Source organism: Gorilla gorilla, chromosome 10 (assembly GCF_029281585.2).
Source record: "Gorilla gorilla gorilla isolate KB3781 chromosome 10, NHGRI_mGorGor1-v2.1_pri, whole genome shotgun sequence".
NCBI lineage: Eukaryota > Metazoa > Chordata > Mammalia > Primates > Hominidae > Gorilla > Gorilla gorilla.
In genome coordinates, this window is record NC_073234.2 from 134534805 (window position 1) to 134555915 (window position 21111).

Sequence of the window (21111 nt, forward strand, 5' to 3'; positions counted from 1 at the left end):
ATGGATAGATGAATGAATGGTTGGATGGGTGGATGATGGATAGATGGTTGCTTAGACAGATGGATGGATGGATGGATGGATGGGTGGATGGATGGTTAGATGGATGGATAGATGGTTTCTAAGACAAATGAAAGGATGGATGGATGGTTAGATGGAGGGATGGATGGATACATGATTGGTTGGATTGATGGATGGATGATTGAGAGATGGCTAGTTAGATGGATGAATAGATGGTTGCTTAGATGGATGGGTGGATGGATGGATGGATGGTTAAATGGATGAATGGATGGTTAAATGGATGAATGAATAAATAAATGAATATACACACAGTCCAGCTTTCATACACACACATGCAGAAATACCTAGGAACAATATCACATATGAACATATACAAACACCCCCAAACACACTTTATCATCCTCAGATCCTGTTGGTGCTGCATCCATCTCCCTACCATGCTCCCCTTCAAAAGACCCTCAGGTCTCTCTCCCCCATCCCCAGGCACCGCGGCCGGTCCCCTGAGGAAGGGCAGAAGTCCCGCCGAAGGCACTCCCGCCGCTGCTCCAAGACCCTCTGCAAGGACAGCCCTGAGGCCCAGTCCAGTCGCCCACCCAGTCAACCCCTCCAGATGCTTGGCTACCTGTCAGCCAGGGGTGTAGTAAGTATTCTTCACAGCCTCCTCTGCCAGCCTTGGCCACAACACTTGGGGGATGTGGAGGCACAAGTTCAGGGCAGTGTATGATACACTTTAATTCAATTTCTGACAAAATATCCCACTGGCTCCAGACCTCATTAATGATGAACCAAATGATCATTCACCAGACTTTGGCAACACTGGCTTGGGGATTTTCGGGGGCGGGGGAGAAAAACTAAATACCCAGTCTTTTTATCAGGGGAATGTTGACAAATAAATACTTGTCTCCAGAGTGATATCTGCAGGAAGACATGTTTAAGATACCATAGGAGGATTTTTTGTTTGTTTGTTTGTTTTTGGGAGAGAAAGGAAAAGAAGGGCTCTTTGACATAACAGAGGCACTCCAGCTTTTATATGAAGTCTGCATCTTTTATGCCAGCTGGCTGGCAGCATTGGTTGGCAGCTGGGATTTCATTTCACCTATAAACATGACCTTGAATTTATATGAGAATTTTCTTCCAAGGAGGTCATAGCTCTTGACTACATCCTCTCATGTAGCCACACAAGGTCTTGGGAGTTGAGGGCACAGCTGTTCTCACTAGTCCCTTCTACAGATAGGAAAGAAGAATCAAGGCTCAGAGAGGTTAAGGGCTGGGGTAAAGCCCCAGAGCAAGGCAAGAGTTAATCCAATTTAGCAACCCAGCATTGAATAGAATTAAGCAGTGCTGCCCCAAGTCAACAAGGACAAGCTGGAATTTGACTTCACATAGTTTGACACCATGAGCAAGAGACTTAGAAATGGATCTGAATTCAGTCCTAGCTTGGCCACTTCCTAGCTGTGTGGCTTTGGGCAAATTACTTAATCTCCATTTTCTCATTGGTAAACTTGAAGTAAATACCACTTCCGTATGGAATTGTTGGGAATATCCAATAAGATAAAGCACGTGAAGGCCTTTTGTAGACTGTAAAGAGACAGACGAACAGGAAGAGAGTAACATTGATAGGGTCTACAATTGCAGCAGACAGCTGTGAAAGGGACTGTCTTCTCTAGCTACATGTGAACTTGAAAATTTCAGGTAGATGTTCCCTAAGGAAGGATGAGGTGGAAGCAAGGAAAAGTTCAGGGGCGCTTGTGGGGATGTCAAGAAAGGGAAAGCAATGACAACAGTTGGGCCTGGTTGACACAATAATTATCTGCAGTGCATTCCAGGAATCTTCTTTACCAGTCAAGGCACCCAGCATAACCAAGGTCTAATTTTACCCAAATCCTCTGCCTACCTGGAACCATCTGCAACTGTCCCCAGACTCCTTCTTGGTAGAGATGTCTGTGGTTACTGAGTCCTTGCAGATGGCAAATGCCCACCTGCGTACTCTCTCTCTCACAAATATCCAAAAAGGGGTCTTCCCAGCAAGATAGAAAGTCTAGAGGCCTAGATTTGAGTCTTGTTTTGGCTGGACTTGTCATTTTACCCCTCTCAACCTCAGCTTTCTCACCTGAGAAATGGGCATGATTATCCCGCTTGTCTCCCAGGAGGATTGTGGCAAAGGTAAAGATAAATTTGAAATATGAGCATTAAGAGGTAGAGGAATGTTTTTAAGTTAGTAAAGGATGCCTAATCGCTCTGGTCATGGTATTTGTGGTGGTCCATCTGGAGGTCCCAATTGACCCTAGCTAAAAAGTGCCATTGGAAGCAACTGGCTTATACATTCTTACATGTCTGGGATGGTTTTCCAACAAGATATGTCTGTCAAGATGTTACAAAAAGCTGGGTCTGTCCTCCCACACAAGCTGGGGAGGTTACCAGATTGGCTATTGGTAGTTTGCTTTCCTAAAACACATGGGTTCTTAATGGCTTTGAGGTACAATGCCTCACTGTTCTTCATGAGCCTGGCCCTATCAGAAGAGCTAAAAACCAGGGTTCACCTGTACCTATAAGAGAGGCCTTAAGAGCTCAGCTAGCCTAATGCTCTGATTACTAAGAAAGGAAACTGAGATTCACAGAAGAGAAATGATTTACATGGGCCATGGCAAGGCAGAGTTGTTTAAAAACATGGAATTATTAATTCGTGGTCACATCATGTCCCTGAGATAGTAGTAATTACTTAAATGTTTCTGAGCTGTAGTTTCCTCATCTGTAAGAAATAATAATAATAATAATATAGATAATAACAGTCTCTTCTTCAGAAGGCAGCTGTTGAGCCCAGTACTTGATACAGGTGCAAAACTTGACAAATAATATGATGACAACATTCCAGATCCTGGCTCTGCACTTACCAGCTGTGACTCCTTGAGCAAGTTTCTGTGTCTCAGTTTCCTCAAAAACTGCAAAACAAGGATAGCAATAAGACCTACCTCATAAGATTGTTATGAGAATTCAATGACACAATGTAAGTAAAAGTTATAGAGTATAACAGGCAAGAAGTAAATGCTGCATAATACTTACTGCTTGTGATAGTAACAGCAGTAGAATAGTGGTGATAGCAGTGGTGATAGTAGTGGTGGTAATAGTAGTGGTGATAGTGGTAGCCACAATAGTAGTAGCAGTGGTAATAGCAGTGGTAGTAGTAGTAGTAATAGTAGTATTGTTCCAGGCATAGGCTGGGCTGGGACTAGAGCCAAGACCCCTGCTTCCCAGACCAATTTCTTTCCATCCTAAATGGTAGCTGCAGCCCACATGGCTACTCTGCCCCACTTAAGGTTGCCTGGCTCCTGGAAGAATCACATGGCCCCAGATCTGGTTCTTTGAGTGCTCCTCATGCATGGCCCTTTCTCACCTTCTCTATTACAAAAGCAGAGATGGAAGAAGTTTCCAGATTGGATCAAAGGTTTTCCAAGGGTCCTAGCCCCAAGTTTTTCTCTCTGTTAAAGCTAACAGCAGGGTCATTTTCATTGAATCACCTGTCTGATCATTCATTTAAGTCTACAAACACCTATGGAGCATCTACAAAGGGTCAGGCTCTGACTTATCTCAGGATCCAATTACTAAGAAAGAAATAGCCTGTGCCTTCTAATGAAGTGAGACAGACAAGTTAAAAACAGTTAAAGGCAATGCACAACAATTGGTGCTCAGATGCTTAGTTGGGGTGCAAGGTTAGCAGACAGGGGAGGGGACTGGGATTAGGGTTAGGGTTGGGCAGAGAAGGTAACAATTACCTGAAAAGCTAAGGGTGAGCCAATGAAGGGGGAAAATAAAGACTAGAGTTGAGGGTTGAGATAAAATTCCACGGCAAGATATGGGCTCTGGAGGTAAAGAGGAGCCCAAGCATGAAGGATTTTCTATGCCATATTTGGTTACAGATATTTCACATGCACAGCTTTTTTAAAAACTCAAGGACAGTTGCATAATATCAAGGGGCTTATTTGCATATATGAATATGCAAATGTTGGGGTTGGTTCTTAACGGAAATCTTAGTTGGTGAGCTAAAGCTAACCTGAGGCTCTCTTGCTTGGTCAGCACCCAAATCCAAATAGAAGATCCCAAGACAGTTTACCTCACACATGGTCCTTATCTTCACTCCACCATCTCTGTTCAAGGCACTGGGGAGGCAGAGAGATTGTAAAAAAGAAAAAAGAAGAAAAGAAAAAAAAAAAACCCTCTTCCTGAACTCCAGGGGCTCACAGTCTAGTAGTCAGAAGAATGCTGCAATATAGTGTGATCATTTTGTAATCAGGGCTGGGATTGAGTCAGGAGCACCAGTACTTTCTCCAGTTGTTAAAATATTCAAATACTTTCATGCCAGTTGGTAAATAGGCCCTGTCATTACCTCACCCAACCCCAGTCAACCTAGCCATCCCTTCTCTCCCTTGGCACTTTCTGGATCTTCTCAAAATCCTGAAACAGAAAAGTGACACTTACTTCCCTTCAGCGTCAAAGCCAGCTTCCTTTGTGGTGTGGCAGTACCCACAACGAACTAGTTATTGAATATTGTGAATGTCACTCCTGGCAGTGATGAAAGCAACTGCAATGTGTAATGGAAGCACAGAGTAAGGGCCAGACAATGTTGTCTTGATGTCTGAGAAGGCTTTACCAATAAAGGATCATTTGAGCTGGGCTTTGAAGGATGCATAGGAGTTCATTGGGTTGCAATGGTTGATGGACAGAAGGAGGGGAAAACACCACTATGTGTCAGGCACTGTCACATACTTTACATAATTTTTGCCTCATTTGGTACCTAAAACAGTTATTTGAAGTAGGTGCAATTATTATCACCATTTCGAAGATGGGAAAATAGGCCCTGTGAGGTGTTGGTACCTAGGAATGTAACCAAATTGGGAGAAAGGGGAACTGTTATGAGTTGTGGTTTGTGCCTTGAAAGCTTACCCTGATAGCTGGCATGGAGGGTGGGCTGGATGATGGGAAGGTGGATTGGATGATGGAGAGGCTCATGGCTCCAAGGATTAGCCAAGCCCTTTCCCTGTGATATGGGGCTCTCTATCAAGTCTATCATAACCAGAGAGGAAATCTAGAAGGAGACTGATCAAGACTGGAGCTGGGCCAAAGATAATGGCAGGTTTCTTGTTTCCTCTTCTTGCCTCCAGCCTGGGCCAATAGTTGCTAATCCTTGTCAACAAAAACCTGTACAAATGTCAAAACCAAAAACAATAATAATAAAAGCAGAACTCGTAGTCCATAAAAGAGGATCTCATGAAATTTGTAAACTGGAAGAGGCAATATGATTAAGACATGAACTTTGGAAGGGATCTGGGCACCCTGGAGTTCTTGATCTCTCCCTGTGAGACCCTGGGTGACAGCAATAACTAATGCCTGTTGAGCACCTGCCATGAACCAGGTGTTTACTGAGCACCTACTATGCACCAGGTGCTAGGCCAATTCTTTACATGTATCATCATCATTGCATTTATTTTTATAATAGCTTTTCAATGGAGCTTCCATGAATATGTCCACTTTATGATAAGGAAACCCAGCCAAGAAAAAATAAGTAAAAGGCAGCTTATTCAACAGAGAAGCTAGGGTTTGAATCCAGGGAGTCTGACCTCAGAGTCCACATGTTTAATTACATGACCTCCTCTGTGCCATTTCACGTCTTTGGGCCTCATATCCTTATCTGTGCCTTGGGCTAATAATAATCATATCTACTTATAGGATTGTTATGAGGATAGAGTAAGATAAGGTATCCATTCATTTCAAAAATAAACATTAAGCATCTACTCTCCTGCCCTCATGTAGCTTATGCTCTGTGTGAAAAAACGTATCCCAATGCTTGGGACATAACCCTCAAAGTATCCTAGTTGCCATAATATTTTTTGTCATCAGAGCAGCTTTACTAAACTTATCCCAAATAAACCCAGATATGATGTTCTCGGAGTATCTCTAGCCTCAAAAAGCTGAATCCATCCAAGATCGCAGGTGAACTTCACAACAACCCCAAGAGAAAGGCGAGATGGGAATATGCTTCCCCCTTTGTAGATAGGGAAAATAGGGCTGAGGGAGAATCTGGATGGCTCAGGCCTTCTGACCCCTAGTCCAGGTGCTTGCACATTCTGCAAAGCCTTTGAGCTCTTGCTCAACTGGGAGACTCAATATCCAACATTCAATACCATCATCATAGTTGAGAGAAGAGAGGAACCAAAGTACAGAAGGTGGATGAAATGAGATTTGGGGATTTTCTGGGCCATTGGTTTTTGTTTGTTTTGTTTTGTTTTGTTTTGTTTAATGGGAGGTGACATAGCATTGTCAACTTTTACTTTTGCTAAGGAAGAACAGAAAAAAGAAAACCACCATTTTCTATCACTAAAGGGAGATTTTACCATCAGAAGAAGTAGGAAAGACATGACCTTGGCAGAGAAAATTAGTCTTCAAATCGAAAGTATTTAGCAGGATGAAAAACTAATTACATTGAACTTATTTTTTCTTGTTTCAATTTGGGCTGGTGATAATGTATCTAACTGGGTCCCGGTGGGGATTTCTGAGAACAGGTGGGCAGGGGGACCTCAGGAGAGGCTGCAAAGAAACGGTGAGCCTGAAGCTGTCATTCCCTCTGGCTCTTGCTTAAGGAAAAGAATAAGGAGGCCAGACCACCTCTGCCTACCAAAGGTTCAATGCAGTGCACAGCCCCATGGGATAGCCCCAGCCCTAAAGGACTTCGTCATCTTCCCACAATGCCCGGCACATCTCCCTTCTCTTTCTCCATCTCCTCCTCCTCCCAAATGAACTCCCACCAGGTCAATGAATCCATTCTTTTGCTGTCTTCCTAATTAGTGCACTAAGGAAGATGAACAACAGAAAGGAAAATAAACTTAATGTCTTTGTGAAACAAAAGCTTTTTTTTTTTTTTTAAGGAATAACCAGAACCCTCTAGCTAAAAGCTCTACCATACAGCTCCACACTCACGTGAGAATTTCCAGTCCCCCATATGGCAGGGAAGAAAAAAAAAATTTATAGCCGTCTCTCTCTATGGGGCCATTTGAAGCTCAGTAAATGGACTTGTTCAGTTTAATTGGAATTCTCTTCTTGATTGTATTTTTGTAACCTATTAGGCCATGCTGCCTCTTGATCTTAGAATTCAGCTGAAATTAAATTTTGAAGTGTAAGTGAGAGGTTGCCTTTTTTCCCCGTTCTTGATTAAATAATGATTTGAAACAAAAACAATAAATAACAGTGCCGGCTTCCCTGGAGGGCTGAGAGAGACTCCCAGTGAAACGCCAGGGAGCTGGAGTTCGTGGTGGGGGGATTTAACTACTTATTAGAAAAACCTGAATGTGAACACTGAGTATATTAAGGAACAAGGAGATGAGGCGAGGTTTGGAGTGGAGAGAGAGAGAGAAAGAGAGGAGATACTGGAGCTTCACATTGGAGGGGGTTGAGGGAGTGAAAAGGGAAATAGTTCACTTCCCCCCAATGGCCTTGAGTTCATGAAAAACATTTTGTATTTAAAATTTTTTAAATTAAATTTTAAAAAGTCTGAGATTGACTACCCTGACCCAGAGAGAAAGAGTTTATAATAACTCTGATGTCTGGATATGGTTTAATGGATCCGGTCTCCTGGTTCCTTTCATTGACAAAAGTCCAAGAGGGATTAAAAAGTTTGAGATGGGAGAGATGGAGCAATACACTTCACAGATCTGGAAGGAAGAGATGAAACATACAAGATGTACCAGGTTTATGTTAGTTACAGAGGGATCAGAGTAGCAACAAACTTTTAGAACAGAGGGTCTCCAACTTAGAGGTCTCGGTGGCCAGCTAATAGATATGAGTAACAATGATCTCGTGGGGTTTGGGGTCAGGAGAGCTCATGCCCCATCTAAAAGGGGCAGCTGTAATTGCTCTCAGCTGATTCTTGCCAGGCAGGGATTTGGGCCTAGTGTTGCCAGATCTTATTTTTCAACAGAAACTGGAAATGGGGTTGTTACGTGAAACCTCCCATTCTGCCAACGTTGGCAGTTAATTCCAGTTTACTTCCTGACATACTAAGGGAGCTAACGAAAGCATGTCTGAAACAAAGCATAACTCGGCTCATCGGTTTTCCAGTGTTGACCTGGGGTACTGAAGCAGATAGTGTCCATATATAGATCCTCACCCTCTGCACTTCGGGGCGCATGGCTGACTTCCAGCTTCCAGATAGTATTCTCTGGTGCCAAAACCTATTTTCTCTGCCTGTTTGGCAGTCTGGACATACTAGAGAATTGATGCTCCAGTGTTCAGCCTTGAGTGATGGGGAACTGGTGTATAAATATCCCAGCTCCCTCACTCCTTGTTTGAGGTTAACTCTGGGGTGCATGTTCTACACTGGTTCCCAGGGTGTCCTCACTGAGATTAAGCATCGGCTGCCCACTGTAATAGCTGGTTTGATAATGCATCTTTTATTGTCTCCCTCTCTCCTCTACATCATTTCCACACTCCATTACAGAGGTTCCTTGCCCTCTCAAATTATTAGCACTCATTTTCCATCTCGACTTCTAAGAATCCAGATTAGACAGGCATTATTTCATTTGGTCATTAAGTAGATCTTGTGGAAGCTGGATTTTCATGCCATACCCCGAAAGTAGGCTTTTATGTAGACATCATGGAGGGTGAGGGCTGAGATGGAAGAAGAGGTAAAATTGGACCAAAGAAGAGAACCCTGGTGTGAGGGTTCCAGCTCTTAAAAGGGGGTCCTGGGTACCTGGAGGGCATTATTACCAGATGACAGAGGATCTGGAGTGGCTCTTGCTAACAAGTATCTTGGGACAAAGAGCAGTTGCATGCACAGAGAGAAACTCCCAATGCATGAAGAGGAGCTCTTCAAAGATGAATTATGAGAGGCCTATTATATAAATAAGGAGGCAAAAAGAAGCAAAGGAGAACCATCCTGTTGTATCAATGTCGGAGGGGGGTGACTGTTTGCACCTTATGTGCCAGAGAGAGTAGCTGACTAGGAAGGCAATACCCAGGGATGGAAGGGCAGAGGCAAGACCATGGGAGGCCCCTTTGTCTGCCCATCAGATGCTCACAACTCTAATGTCTCCTCTGCACTTCCACGGTCAGACCTCACCCATCCTGTCTTGGGCTTCCCTCAATTGTGTCTTCTTTCCTCCTCTTCGTGTGGAGTGAATGGAGAGCTCTGCAGAAGGTGGAGTCTGGGGTTTAGGAGACCATTAAACTATCTGAATATCTCTGATGATGACTTTGTGAAAACGCTCCTACCACCTGGAAGGATAAACAGAGCACATCAAGATTTGTAAAGACAATACCAAGTAGAGTTCAGCTGAAAAGAAGCAGGAATGAATGTCTTCAGGTTACCACCGCCTCTCTGCCAGAGGAATCTTCTAAGTAGGCCAGATGGAGTAAGACAATTTACTCACTCCAGATATACCCGCTAGGGACATGATGTCATGCTGGTTGTCCCCTTTGAGAGTGTGACCAGCATGGAGAGCAACTGGCAGATCAAAACCCTCCTGCCCTCCATTTACTAAGCTCTGAATACGGATGCAGGACTGCTTCAGCCCAGAAAAAGGTGTACTATCTCTTTGCTAATCTTTCTGGCCAGAAAGGGCACCTTTTTCTAATTCTTGACCCATAAGGAGCACCTTTTATTTTTCATTTAAAAAATTTAATTATTATGGCTACATAATAGTTGTGTATATTTACAGGGTATATGTGATGTTTCCATACAGGCATACACTGTGTAAGAATCAAATCAGGGTAATTGTGCATCCATCACCTCAAGCATGTATCATTTCTTTGTGTTAGAAACATTCCAATTACACTCTTTTAGTTATTTTAAAATATAAGATAAATTATTGCTAATTCTGCAGGGTGCGGTGGCTCACGCCTGTAATCCCAGCACTTTGGGAGGCTGAGGCGGAACAGATCACCTGAAATCAGGAGTTTGAGACCAGCCTGGCCAACATGGCAAAACCCTGTCTCTACTAAAAATACAAAAAAAATTACCTGGGCGTGGTGGCAGGCACCCGTAATCCCAGCTACCCGGGAGGCTGAAGCTGGAGAATCGCTTGAACCCAGGAGGCGAAGGCTGCAGTGAGCCGAGATCATGCCATTGCACTCCAGCCTGGGCAACAGAGCGAGACTCTGTCTCAAAAAAAAAAAATTATTGTTAACTATAGTCGTCCTGATGTGCTACCAAATACTAGATCTCATTTATTCTCTCTAATTGCATTTTTGTACCCAGTAACCATGCCTCCTTTATACTCCACTTCCCACTACCCTTCCCAGTCTCTAGTAACCATCATTCCATTCTCTGTAGGAGTACCTTTTCCTAATAGGAACAAAGTCACTATGCAGGCTGGCAGCCTTGCTGCATGCAAATGACTGAACTGAGTCCATCTTTGAACTTGAGCTCCCATAGCAGCAGAGAGTGGAATAAGAAGTAAGAAGACCCAGCACAGCTGGTTTCATCTGAAAGGTTTTGCAGGTCGGAAACTTCTCACCTGAAGCCTGCAGCTTATGCTGTTGAGAATCTGTGCAGAGCCTCTGGGTGCTTTCTCCCAGGGTCCTGGGTCTGAGGGGTATCAGGGGGAATGAGAGAAAGAACAGAGGGCTTTCTTTCTCTCTGCCAGGGGTCTGGACCTCAAACTTTCTTCTAAGACCTTCTGTTCAATAGCACAGTAGAGTGGCTCTAGTAAACAATAATCTATTTTATATTTCAAAGTAACTAGAAGAGAATAATTTTTTTTTGGCTCAGGCTGGAGTGCAGTGGTGTGATCTTGGTTCACTGTAGCCTCCACCTCCCAGGTTCAAGCAACTCTCCCACCTCAGCCTCCCAAGTAGCTAGGACTACAGGCACATGCCACCACACCCGGCTAATTTTTGTAGTTTTTGGTAGAGACAGGGTTTCGCCATGTTGGCCAGCCTGGTCTCGAACTCCTGACCTCAAGTAATCCACCCACTTCGGCCTCCCAGAGTGTTGGGATTACAGGCGTGAGCCACCATGCTCGGTCTTAGAAGAGAATAATTTGAATGCTCCCAGCATAAAGAAAAGATAAATGTTTAAGGTGATGGATCTCTATCTCTATATTACCCTGATCTGATCATTACACGTTATGTGAATGTATCGAAATATCACATATATTCCAAAAATATGTACATCTATTATATATCAATAAAAATAAATATTTGATTCTAGAGGTTCTCTCGAGCTCACACACCCAGCCGAGCCGGTCTTGAGACCCCAAGCTTCAGCCAGGGGTCTCCAAGTTTCCTAGAACGATTCTCAGTGTGATGGAGGCTGGTTTCTTCTCAAATTCCCAAAGCTGTCAGACACCCAGCTGGATCCCACCTGGGCCTGATCACCCAGTTGTCTCTATAATAAATGAAGTCAGGCAGGCCCACAGAGGCTTCCAAGGGACCGGAGAGCAAACTTGTTCATTAGGCAAAATTTACTGAGTGCCTACTCTGTGCCAGGCATTGGTGAATGCTGGGGTGCAACATTGAACCAGTCATGGCCCTGCCCTCAGCAAGCTCCAAACCCAGTCAGAGAGACGGCCAATAAAATAAGCAACTACTCTACTGAGGAACAGGGCTGTGGCAAACAAATGACACTCATTTTTGAATGAGTGAGTGAATTCAAGATTCAGTGAATGAATGAAGTACAGTGTATTGTGCTATCCTGGTCTGGAGGATGAGAGAAGGCTTTCTAGAAGAGGTGATAGGACACCTGGAGGATGAATAAATTTAGCCATGTGAAGTGGGGAAGAGAGGAGTATTCTAGGCAGAGGAAATGGCATGTGCAAATGGCCTGGGGTTAGAACAAGATGGGATGACAGAACCAAGAAAACTCGAATCTGAATCAGTCAGCTTAGGCTGTGGGGGCCAGGGTGGGATGGTGTGGAAGAGATGCTATTTGTGAAGTAGGCAGGACCGGGGTGTAAAAAACACTGTCATCCATGTCAAAGAGCTTAGATCCATTCAAAGAAATGGGACTTTTAAACATGCAGGAGAGGTTGGTATTTTCAGGCACCAAATTTAACCCAGTGAGAACATTTCAATAGTGCCTTTATCCCTGTTTTCTGGTGATGATGGAAAAGCATAATGCCTTGTAGATTTCTCAGTTCTGACCACACAAGTTACATGTGGATAAGTCAGAGCCAGGTGGTGATACTCTGAAAGTATCCCTGTGAGCTCAGAGTGTTGGGTTGAGAAGATGAACAAGGCTAGATCCACTTCTATATCCACTAGCCCAGAGGGGCCTCACATTCAAGAAATCCTTGCCTACGGGGATCCATGGTGCACCAGGAAAAATGAAATTCGTAGTCAAGACTAGGAACAAGTACTTGGGAGAGAAAGGCCCAGCCTGGCAGCCTGCAGGTAGCAAACCACAAGATAATGAAAATTATTGTACTCACAGGCCCCTGTCCTTGAGTTCTTCCAGCCTAGCTCCCTCCAAGATGGGCTTGCTGGATTCACTTGTAATACACTGGCTACCAACCGTTCACCATCTCTGGGGCAAAGATTCCATGATCCCATCCTTGTACCAAGCCCAAGCCAGAGATCGCAGATCTCAGGGTCTAGTTGCCTGGCATGATACATTCCTGACAGAGGTGGTGGAGATACATGTGTTACCATTGAACTCCAGAGTTGAGAAAGATGTGGCATCTAAAATGCAAAACAAGAAGATAAATAAATAGGAGGACTGAATGGGAACAGGGCCTTTACATTCCTGTTTTAAAAGTCTCACTCTAGAAAACTCCACCAGAGCAACCTTATTTTGAGGTCCCTTCTCCCAAAGCAAAGCTATCCTGTGTGCCATGCAGGTAAAGTGGCAGCTGTGCTGGACAGAACTTGCTAAAGCTAGACTATCACCTTGCCTGTATGCAAAGCCTCCTGGGAGAATCTACAAAGGAATTCCTGCCTCCCCGGCCCCAGGAGCTGACATCCTGACCGCAGGAGTTATGCTATTCTCACAGTTCCAATGTGTCTGTGTTTCACCCTCATGACCAATTGCTGAGAAGGCAGAAATGGTTCTTAAGAAATTCCAGAAGTAGAAGTCCCCCCTCCTTTAGGGCCAAGATGCACAAGATAAAGTTGGGGAAAAGAGTAGGCTTTTTATGGTGAAAGCTGCCCTAACATTTGTGGGTCAGAGCAAAGGTATAGAAGAAGACCCACAAATTAGATGTCTAAATGTGTATAAATAAGTCAGCAAACTTAATATGTTCTCTTATCTTGGTCAACATACCTTCAAAATGATCTGAAAGTTAGTTATGAATTTAGACTCTTGGACCATTTCAGAGTGCCAGGATATGACATGGCAGTGGCGGGAGAATCTGGCCCTGGAACCATCCCTTTCTCTCCCTGCATCTGGCACATGCAACACCATGATGGGGCTTACACACATGCATATAGACCCCTCAGCCTGAACATCCAAGTTCTGTCCAAATAGCTACCCTTGGACCTAGAAGTGTGGACACTTGAAGCATGGTCTACCTGCAGGAGAATGGATCCACGGATGAGGTCTACAGAGACCTGGAAAGTGGCATAGGAGTCATTTAAACAGAGAATTCTGGGATCTCAGGTACCCAGAGAGTGGTTAAGGCAGGCAGCAGTCTTAAGGGGGTGCCTTCTTGGTCCCCCAGATTTCTCATCCCATAGGGATGGTTATCTCTGGAGAAGGCCCAGGGCAGGGGTCCCCTCCATCCACAGCTAAGCATGGTACTGCTGGCAGAGGCCAGCATCAAACTTACTGTGTCATCCCAGCCACAACAGGTCTGAATATTTAAAGAAACCCCCCGCCATCCTGCTTCTAAACGCGTGCCCGCCTTCCCAAGTGCTGGCTTTCCATCGCCTCCTTTACTCCTTCATTGGTCCTAGATCAGCCCTAGACAGGGTTCTCGGGGCCCCTCTTTATTCCCAGTCACCCCAAAGCCCAATTTCCAAGCCCCTTCCAAAGCCCTCTGTTGCAAGCGCATCCTCCCTCCCTTGTGCCCCCTCAATATTCACACCTAGGTAGTAGATGCAATACTCTAGCTGCCACTGGCATATTCCACAAGGGTTTCCTGCTCCAACTTGGGCCCTAAGGGATTGATTAGGTTGGCTAGGTTAGGTCCCCTTTATGACAAAACCAAAACAGAATTGATGCCCCCACCTGTCAAGGGCACTTAAAAAACCAAAACTCAAAGTTCAGGGCCAAGTTTGAGGATGTGCAGAAAGGTGTGTGTTTTTTCTTGTCAATTGCGACTCTAATGATGGACTCACGTTGCCCGCTCTTCCCTTTCTCTTACACCTTACCTACCTACTAAAGGAGGAGTTCTTGCTTGGTAAGTGGATATAATCCGCAAAGACATGAGAGAATTTATTAGAAGCCACTCAAGAGCCTTAGCTACCTTCTACAAGGGGAAAAGGACACACACAAATATCTATAGCGACCCTTTTTTTCGTTTATTTTTGGTCAGACTATTTAACTTCCATTTTTTTTGTCCCCTCCTTTCTTTTCCCCTTTAGTTGAAAACTGCTAAAATGTCAGTTTGCGACCTTGACTTTATATTTAAAAAAAACAAAAACAAACTCTCATCTTTATTTCATTTCTTTTCCCCATGTGATATTTGTTTAGGTTTCTATTCAGGCAACTTTTTCTTTTCAAAAAGAATTGTTAAATTAATTGAGGATTTGGTTGAAGTTTAAAATTTTGGCTTTATCTGCTTTTATTTTTAATTTCCAAGATATATTTTTTCAGGCCCATAGTTCCATTTCTTTTTCCCCTTTCCCTTCCTTTATTTTTTATTATTGTTTTAGGTTAAGGGTGTTTACACCCCCTTTCTATTGAGTTGACTCTTTTGTTTAATTCATTAGAAATTAAATTTTGTATAATTTCCTTTTTCTTTTGTTTAATCTGAATCGCATGCTTTTTCTCTGCATGATACCTAAATCTTCCAGTTATCCTAGCAGGGGGTAAAAAAAAATCTCCTTTCTGTGGTATTCCTTCAGGAATTTGTGCTTTTGTTTTTTGGCGTCTCTTCTTTCTTCTCCTCTCTCTCTCTTTCCTTTCGTTACAGTGCATCATGACGGTAAACATTTCTTGGTTATTTAGAAACAGCCCATGGGCCCAGTGCTCAGCAGTGTCCAACGGGTCTTTTTGCTTTCAGATCACTGGGTCGGGGTCTGCTGCTGACCTCTTTACCAAAACAGCCAGCCCGCTCACCACCTCGCGAGGACGTTCCCAGGAGTACGACTCAGGAAATGACACGTCCTCGCCACCCTCCACGCAAACCAGCTCAGCCAGGTCTCGGGGCCAGGAGAAGGGGAGCCCCAGTGGGGGCTTGAGCAAGAGCCGGGAGCTCAACAGTGGCAACACCTCTGATTCAGGGAACTCCTTCACCACCTCCTCACCCCAGAACAAGGGGGCCATGTTGGAGAATCTCTCCCCCACCAGCAGGGGCAGAGAGTCAAGGTCAGTGCACCACACAGGGTCGGGGGTAGAGGGTCTCCCACCTTAGCTCCACCTTCTCATGCTCTCATCCCAGCCTCCCCCACTCCACCCCCAAGATTATTTTATTTGTAAGAGAGATGAAACTCAACTCAGACTGGCTTAATTGTTTTAAAACACTAGTGGCACTAGCTTCAGGTACAGCTGGATTCAGGGGTTCAAAAATATGTTGCTGGAAATCCGTCTTTCTCATTACATCTCTTATTCTGCTTCCTCATTCTACTGGCCTTATTCCCAAGCAGATCCTCCCAAAGCATTGTCAAATATGCCAAGCAGCTAACATTCTATTGGTTTAGCCAGCCAACAGGAAAACAATGCTTCTTTCTCAAAGATTTCAGCCAAACACCAAGGCAGGTGCTTATTGGTTCTGTTTGGCCCAGCTTAGGTCATCTGCCCATCACTGTCCCAGGGGATGCTATGCTGTTGGCCAGAATGTGTCAGATGCCATCACTAGGGCTAATGAGTCAAACCTTCCCGCACTTCTCTACAGGAAAAGCCAGGTTATTGGTATCAGGAGAGATGGAGGCTAGGCAGGCAAAAAAACAGATGACAATTTTACCAATAATCTTAGAAGGAAGTCTAACATTGACCGGGCGTGGTGGCTCATACCTGTAATCCCAGCACTTTGGGAGGCTGAGGCGGGTGGATCACCTGAGGTCAGGAGTTCGAGACCGGCATGACCAACATGGAGAAACCCTGTCTCTACTAAAAATACAAAATTAGCCGGGTGTGGTGGTACATGCCTGTAATCCCAGCTACTTGGGAGGGTGAGGCAGGAAAATTGCTTGAACCCTGGAGGCAGAGGTGGCAGTGAGCCGAGATTGTACCATTGCACTCCAGCCTGGGCAACAAGAGTGAAACTCCATCTCAAAAGAAAAAAAAAATGAAAGAAAGTCTAACATTAAATTAATTGTAAGTCACTGTCATTTAAGAACATATCACAGGCCGGGCGTGGTGGCTCAAGCCTGTAATCCCAGCACTTTGGGAGGCCGAGGCGGGTGGATCACGAGGTCAGGAGATTGAGACCATCCTGGCTAACACAGTGAAACCCCATCTCTACTAAAAACACAAAAATTTAGCCAGGCATAGTGGCGGGCGCCTGTAGTCCCAGCTACTCGGGAGGCTGAGGCAGGAGAATGGCATAAACCTGGGAGGTGGAGCTTGCAGTGAGCCGAGATTGTGCCAGTGCACTCCAGCCTGGGCGACAGAGCCAGACTCCATCTCAAAAAAAAAAAAAAAAAAAAAAAAAAAGAACATATCACGGTATTTACCCAAATGAATTGAAAACTTATCTCTACATAAAAACCTGCACTTGGGTGCTACAACAGCTTTATTCGTAATTGCTAAAACTTGGAAGCAACCAGAATATCCTTCAGTACGTGAATGAATACATAAATTGTGATACGTCCAGACAATGGAATGCTATTCAGTGCTCGGAAGGTATGAGGTACCACGCTATGAAAAGACATGGAGGAAACGTAAATGCATATTACTAAGTGAAAGAAGCCAATGTGAAAAGGTCACACACTGCATGGCTCCAACTGTATGACATTCTGGAAAAGGCAAAACTATGGAGAAAGTACAAAGATAAGTGGTTGCCAGAGGGTGAGGGGACAGAGGGATGAATAGGCAGAGCACAGAGGATTTTTAGGGCAATGGAACTGCTCTGTGTGACACTACAATGGTGGATAACTGTCATTATACATTTGTCCAAATCCATAGAATGTATAACACTAAGAGGGTACTGTGATGTAAACTATAGACTCTGGGTGATAATGATGTGTCAACGGAGGTTCATCGATTGTAGCAAATGGACCACATTGGTGGAGGATGCTGATAGTGGGGAATAAGGCTGTGCGTGTGTAGCAGCAAGAAGTATATGGGAGCTCCCTGTGCTTTCCATTTAATCATGCTATGAAACTAAAACTGCTCTAAAAAATAAAGTTTATTAATTATAGATACAGATATACCATAGTATAATTTATCAACATATCAGAGAACATCGAGACTTCTCTTTTTTTACCCATCTTAACACACTCACTAGATGCAGTTTTCCTGCAGAAAACTCTTCCACACAGATGCATATGAGCCAGTTGTAATTCTACTTCGTCATCCGCTTAACTCTCTCACTCAAGAAATCACAACAAAATGCTAATCACTGAGGGTACTGTCATCATAATAGCTACTAAAATTTACTGATCACTTAGTCTGTACCATTCATTCTGTTGTTTATTCCTCAACTTGTTTATCAGGCAAGTCCTCTCTGCCAGACACTCAGCCTGGTGCTGGGGATTTAAAAATGGAACAGTCCTTTTTCTCAGGAGCTTATAATTAATGAGGCAGATGCACAGTTGCGGGATGGGTGGAAAAGCTTTGCTGGTGCCCTCTATCATGCTAACAGTGAGGTTTTTCTACTTCTGAGGGTGGGAGTTTGCCTTTGTTCCATGTAGCCAAAATTTTCAAAAGATGACTAATGCCTTAGCACTGAAGCAGCTAACAGCTTCTTCAAAGACAGAGCACTCTTTGTCCCTAACACATACCCCATTTCAGTCCTGGACAAACAGCTTGACATCCACATGCAGAACTGCCTTCCAATTTGCCTGCCCCAGGTCATCCCTGGCCTCAGCTCACACCCAAGCTTGGCTGAGAACCTGAGCTGGGCCAGAGCCAATGTCAGTGTCTCCAAGAACAGGCAGTGAAGTTCCCATAAGGGAGGAGGAGGACACATGTTTACTGATATACAGCAGTGCTATTACGCAGGAAAAATTGAAATAGCAATAACAACAGCAATAATAACGGCAGTTCATATTCGTTGAGCCCAAATCACATGCTAGGTACACTGCCAAATGCTTTCCAGAAATAATCTTCCTGAGCTCCTCAAAACCTTTATAGGATAGTACTATTTGTAACCCTTTTTTACCTGATGGGGAAACTGAGGCTCAGAGTGGTTGAGAAACTCAGTTAATAAGTGGCAGCACCAGAATTCAAATACAAATATGTCCCCCAAACAGGAACTAAAGCCTGAGAGACATCTAGCAGTTACCTGTTTAATTTGATCTCCATGGACAGCCAAATTAAGTAATTTAGACCCAGCCTTTCACTTTGAAATATAAATGATGGTTGAGTCCATGACTGTTCATGTCATGCCACTTAGGAGCAGAGAGGGCTCAATAAATATGGGCTGAGTGGAAGAGACATCAGCTCTAAATCAAAGGAACCATAGACACTGAAGGTGGGGAGCTGGTGAGGTGGGAGGGGTGGGGGCTCTGGAGCTGCACAGATCAGGGTTTGGGGCTCTGGGTGGTTTTGAGGAAATAACAAACCCTTCTGAGACTTCTCTGTAAATCTGGGGGTAATAATAACATTGGCAGCTGGGCGCAGTGGCTCACGCCTGTAATCCCAGCACTTTGGGAGGCCAAGGCAGGTGGATCATGAGGTCAAGAGATCAAAGCCATCCTGGCCAACATGGTGAAACCCCATTTCTACTAAAAATGCAAAAACTAGCTGAGTGTGGTGGTGCGCACCTGCAGTCCCAGCCACTCGGGAGGCTGAGGCAGGAGAATCGCTTGAACCTGGGAGGTGGAGGTTGCAGTCAGCCAAGATCACGTCACTGCACTCCAGCCTGGCGACAGAGCGAGACTGTCTCAAAAAATAAATAAATAATGATGTCGGCTTCAGAAGGTTGTTGGGAATGAAATGATGCTTGTGAAATTCTCAGAACATTGAAAAGGTCCCCAGGGAGCTGTCTCCAGGGAGCTCAATATCTGGGACAGAAGAGACAGCCTACAAGTATAAGACTAAGTAAGCCATATAGGGATAGGCGAAACATAGAACTAAGGTCTGTGGTAACACACTGGAGGTCACCCAACCCAGACAGGGGACAGGGGGTGTCAAGGAAGGTTTTCCAGAAAGGGTGAGGTCAAGCTAAAGCCAGAATCATAAGTAGGAGTTGCCAGATGAAGAGGGAATGGAGAGGGTTTGCAGACAGCCAGAATGTTCTGAGGCCTGGAGACAAGGAAGAGAATAGGGATATTTCAGGAGGAATAAGTAGTCTATGACAGCTGGAGTCAGGAGAGGAAAGAGTCAAGACCTGAGATTGGAGGGGTGAGCAGGTGCCAGGCCATCGTGAGCCTTGAAAACCATATTAATGTGATTTGAACTTGATTCTTGGCCCAATCCAAATAAATATGCCTTCACTGAGCACCTAACAGAGGTCAGCCTGGCCCTAGGCAGGGTGGGAGTACAGAAGACAGCACTCTAGCCTTCTGATAATCCTGAAGCCTCTGTCTTTTGGGAGGTCTCAATTCCTCCAACTGCAAAATGGGTTACATCAAAATTTCCCAAAACTAAACCAACAACAGGTCATCTTGATTTTTACCATATCCATGTACTACTGATATTTCTGTTTACTTTAATAAACTCATTTTTTAATATATAAGTAAAAGGAAAATTACAGTACTATCTGAAATAGAAAATTAGAATCAAATGTCCTTGGCCGGGCACAGGGGCTCACATCTGTAATCCCAGCACTTTGGGAGGCCAAGGCGGGTGGATCATTTGAGGTCAGGAGTTTGAGACCAGTCTGGCCAACATAGTGAAACCCCATCTCTACTAAAAATACAAAAATTGGCTGGGTGTGGTGGCATGCACCTGTAATCTCAGCTACTCGGGAGGCTGAGGCAGGAGAATTGCTTGACCCCTGAAGGCGGAGGTTGCAGTCAGCCACTGCACTACAGCCTGGGTAACAGAGTGAGACTCTGTCTCAAAAAAAGAATCACATGTCCTAAATAAAAGGTACCTACAAAAACACATATGATTAAAACAATGGATTTAATCCTACTAGTTGCAGTTGCCTACCCAAGGCTGAGTCTGAGGTGTGCTCCTCTCTCTTAGAGAGATTACAAAGTGTTAGAGAGGTGTTACAAACCAACTAGCACCCAATGGTGGCTTCCTCATTAATGTAATCAGAAGGACAGAAAAAGACTAGACAGGGAATAAATTTCTCACCATGTAATTTGATGTTACTTACCATCATGCCCATGCCTGATGACATCCTAAAATACTCCACTGTGGCCCCAGTGGTATGTGTTTCACACTTGAGGAAATGCTAATCTGAATTGTCTACTTTTAAGGTATCTTCTGTCTCTACTCCTCTAACATATGTGGCCTGGGAAGTCTTTCCGAGAGAATAGGATGGGAAAAGGGGCAAAGAGGGTTCTATGAGAGCACCACAGCCTAGGCCAAGGTAGGGAGGTATTCAAACAAGATGCTCCCAGAGTAGTGGGCAGTTGGTGCTCATGGACATTTTCCCACCTGCAGGGGATTTCAGTCACCGTGTCTGGAATGTGCCGAAGTGAAGAAGTCCAGTTTGGTCCCATCCACAGCCCGGAGCTCACCCATGAAAGGGTGCTCCCGCAGCTCCTCCTATGCCAGCACCCGATCCTCCAGTCACTCATCCCGATCCCCAAATCCCAGGGCTTCCCCCAGGTACACCCAAAGCCGATCCACCTCTTCTGAAAAAAGGTGAGTGTGGTTTTGACCTTTGCTCTGCAGCACCTTTCTCCTTAAGAAATTAGTTAATTGCAGATGTCCTTTGACCC

At 44.5% G+C, this 21111-nt stretch overlaps 1 protein-coding gene across 1 annotated transcript in view; it reads left to right on the forward strand.

Annotated features, from left to right (window-relative positions):
- Positions 1-21111, forward strand: part of SRRM4 (serine/arginine repetitive matrix 4) — a 181449-nt gene that overhangs the window by 148623 nt on the left and 11715 nt on the right. The window contains exons 8-10 of the mRNA XM_019038900.4: positions 502-658; positions 15171-15475; positions 20831-21034. Of these exons, the coding sequence (XP_018894445.2) occupies positions 502-658; positions 15171-15475; positions 20831-21034 (666 nt within the window). The remainder of the gene's footprint in view (positions 1-501; positions 659-15170; positions 15476-20830; positions 21035-21111) is intronic.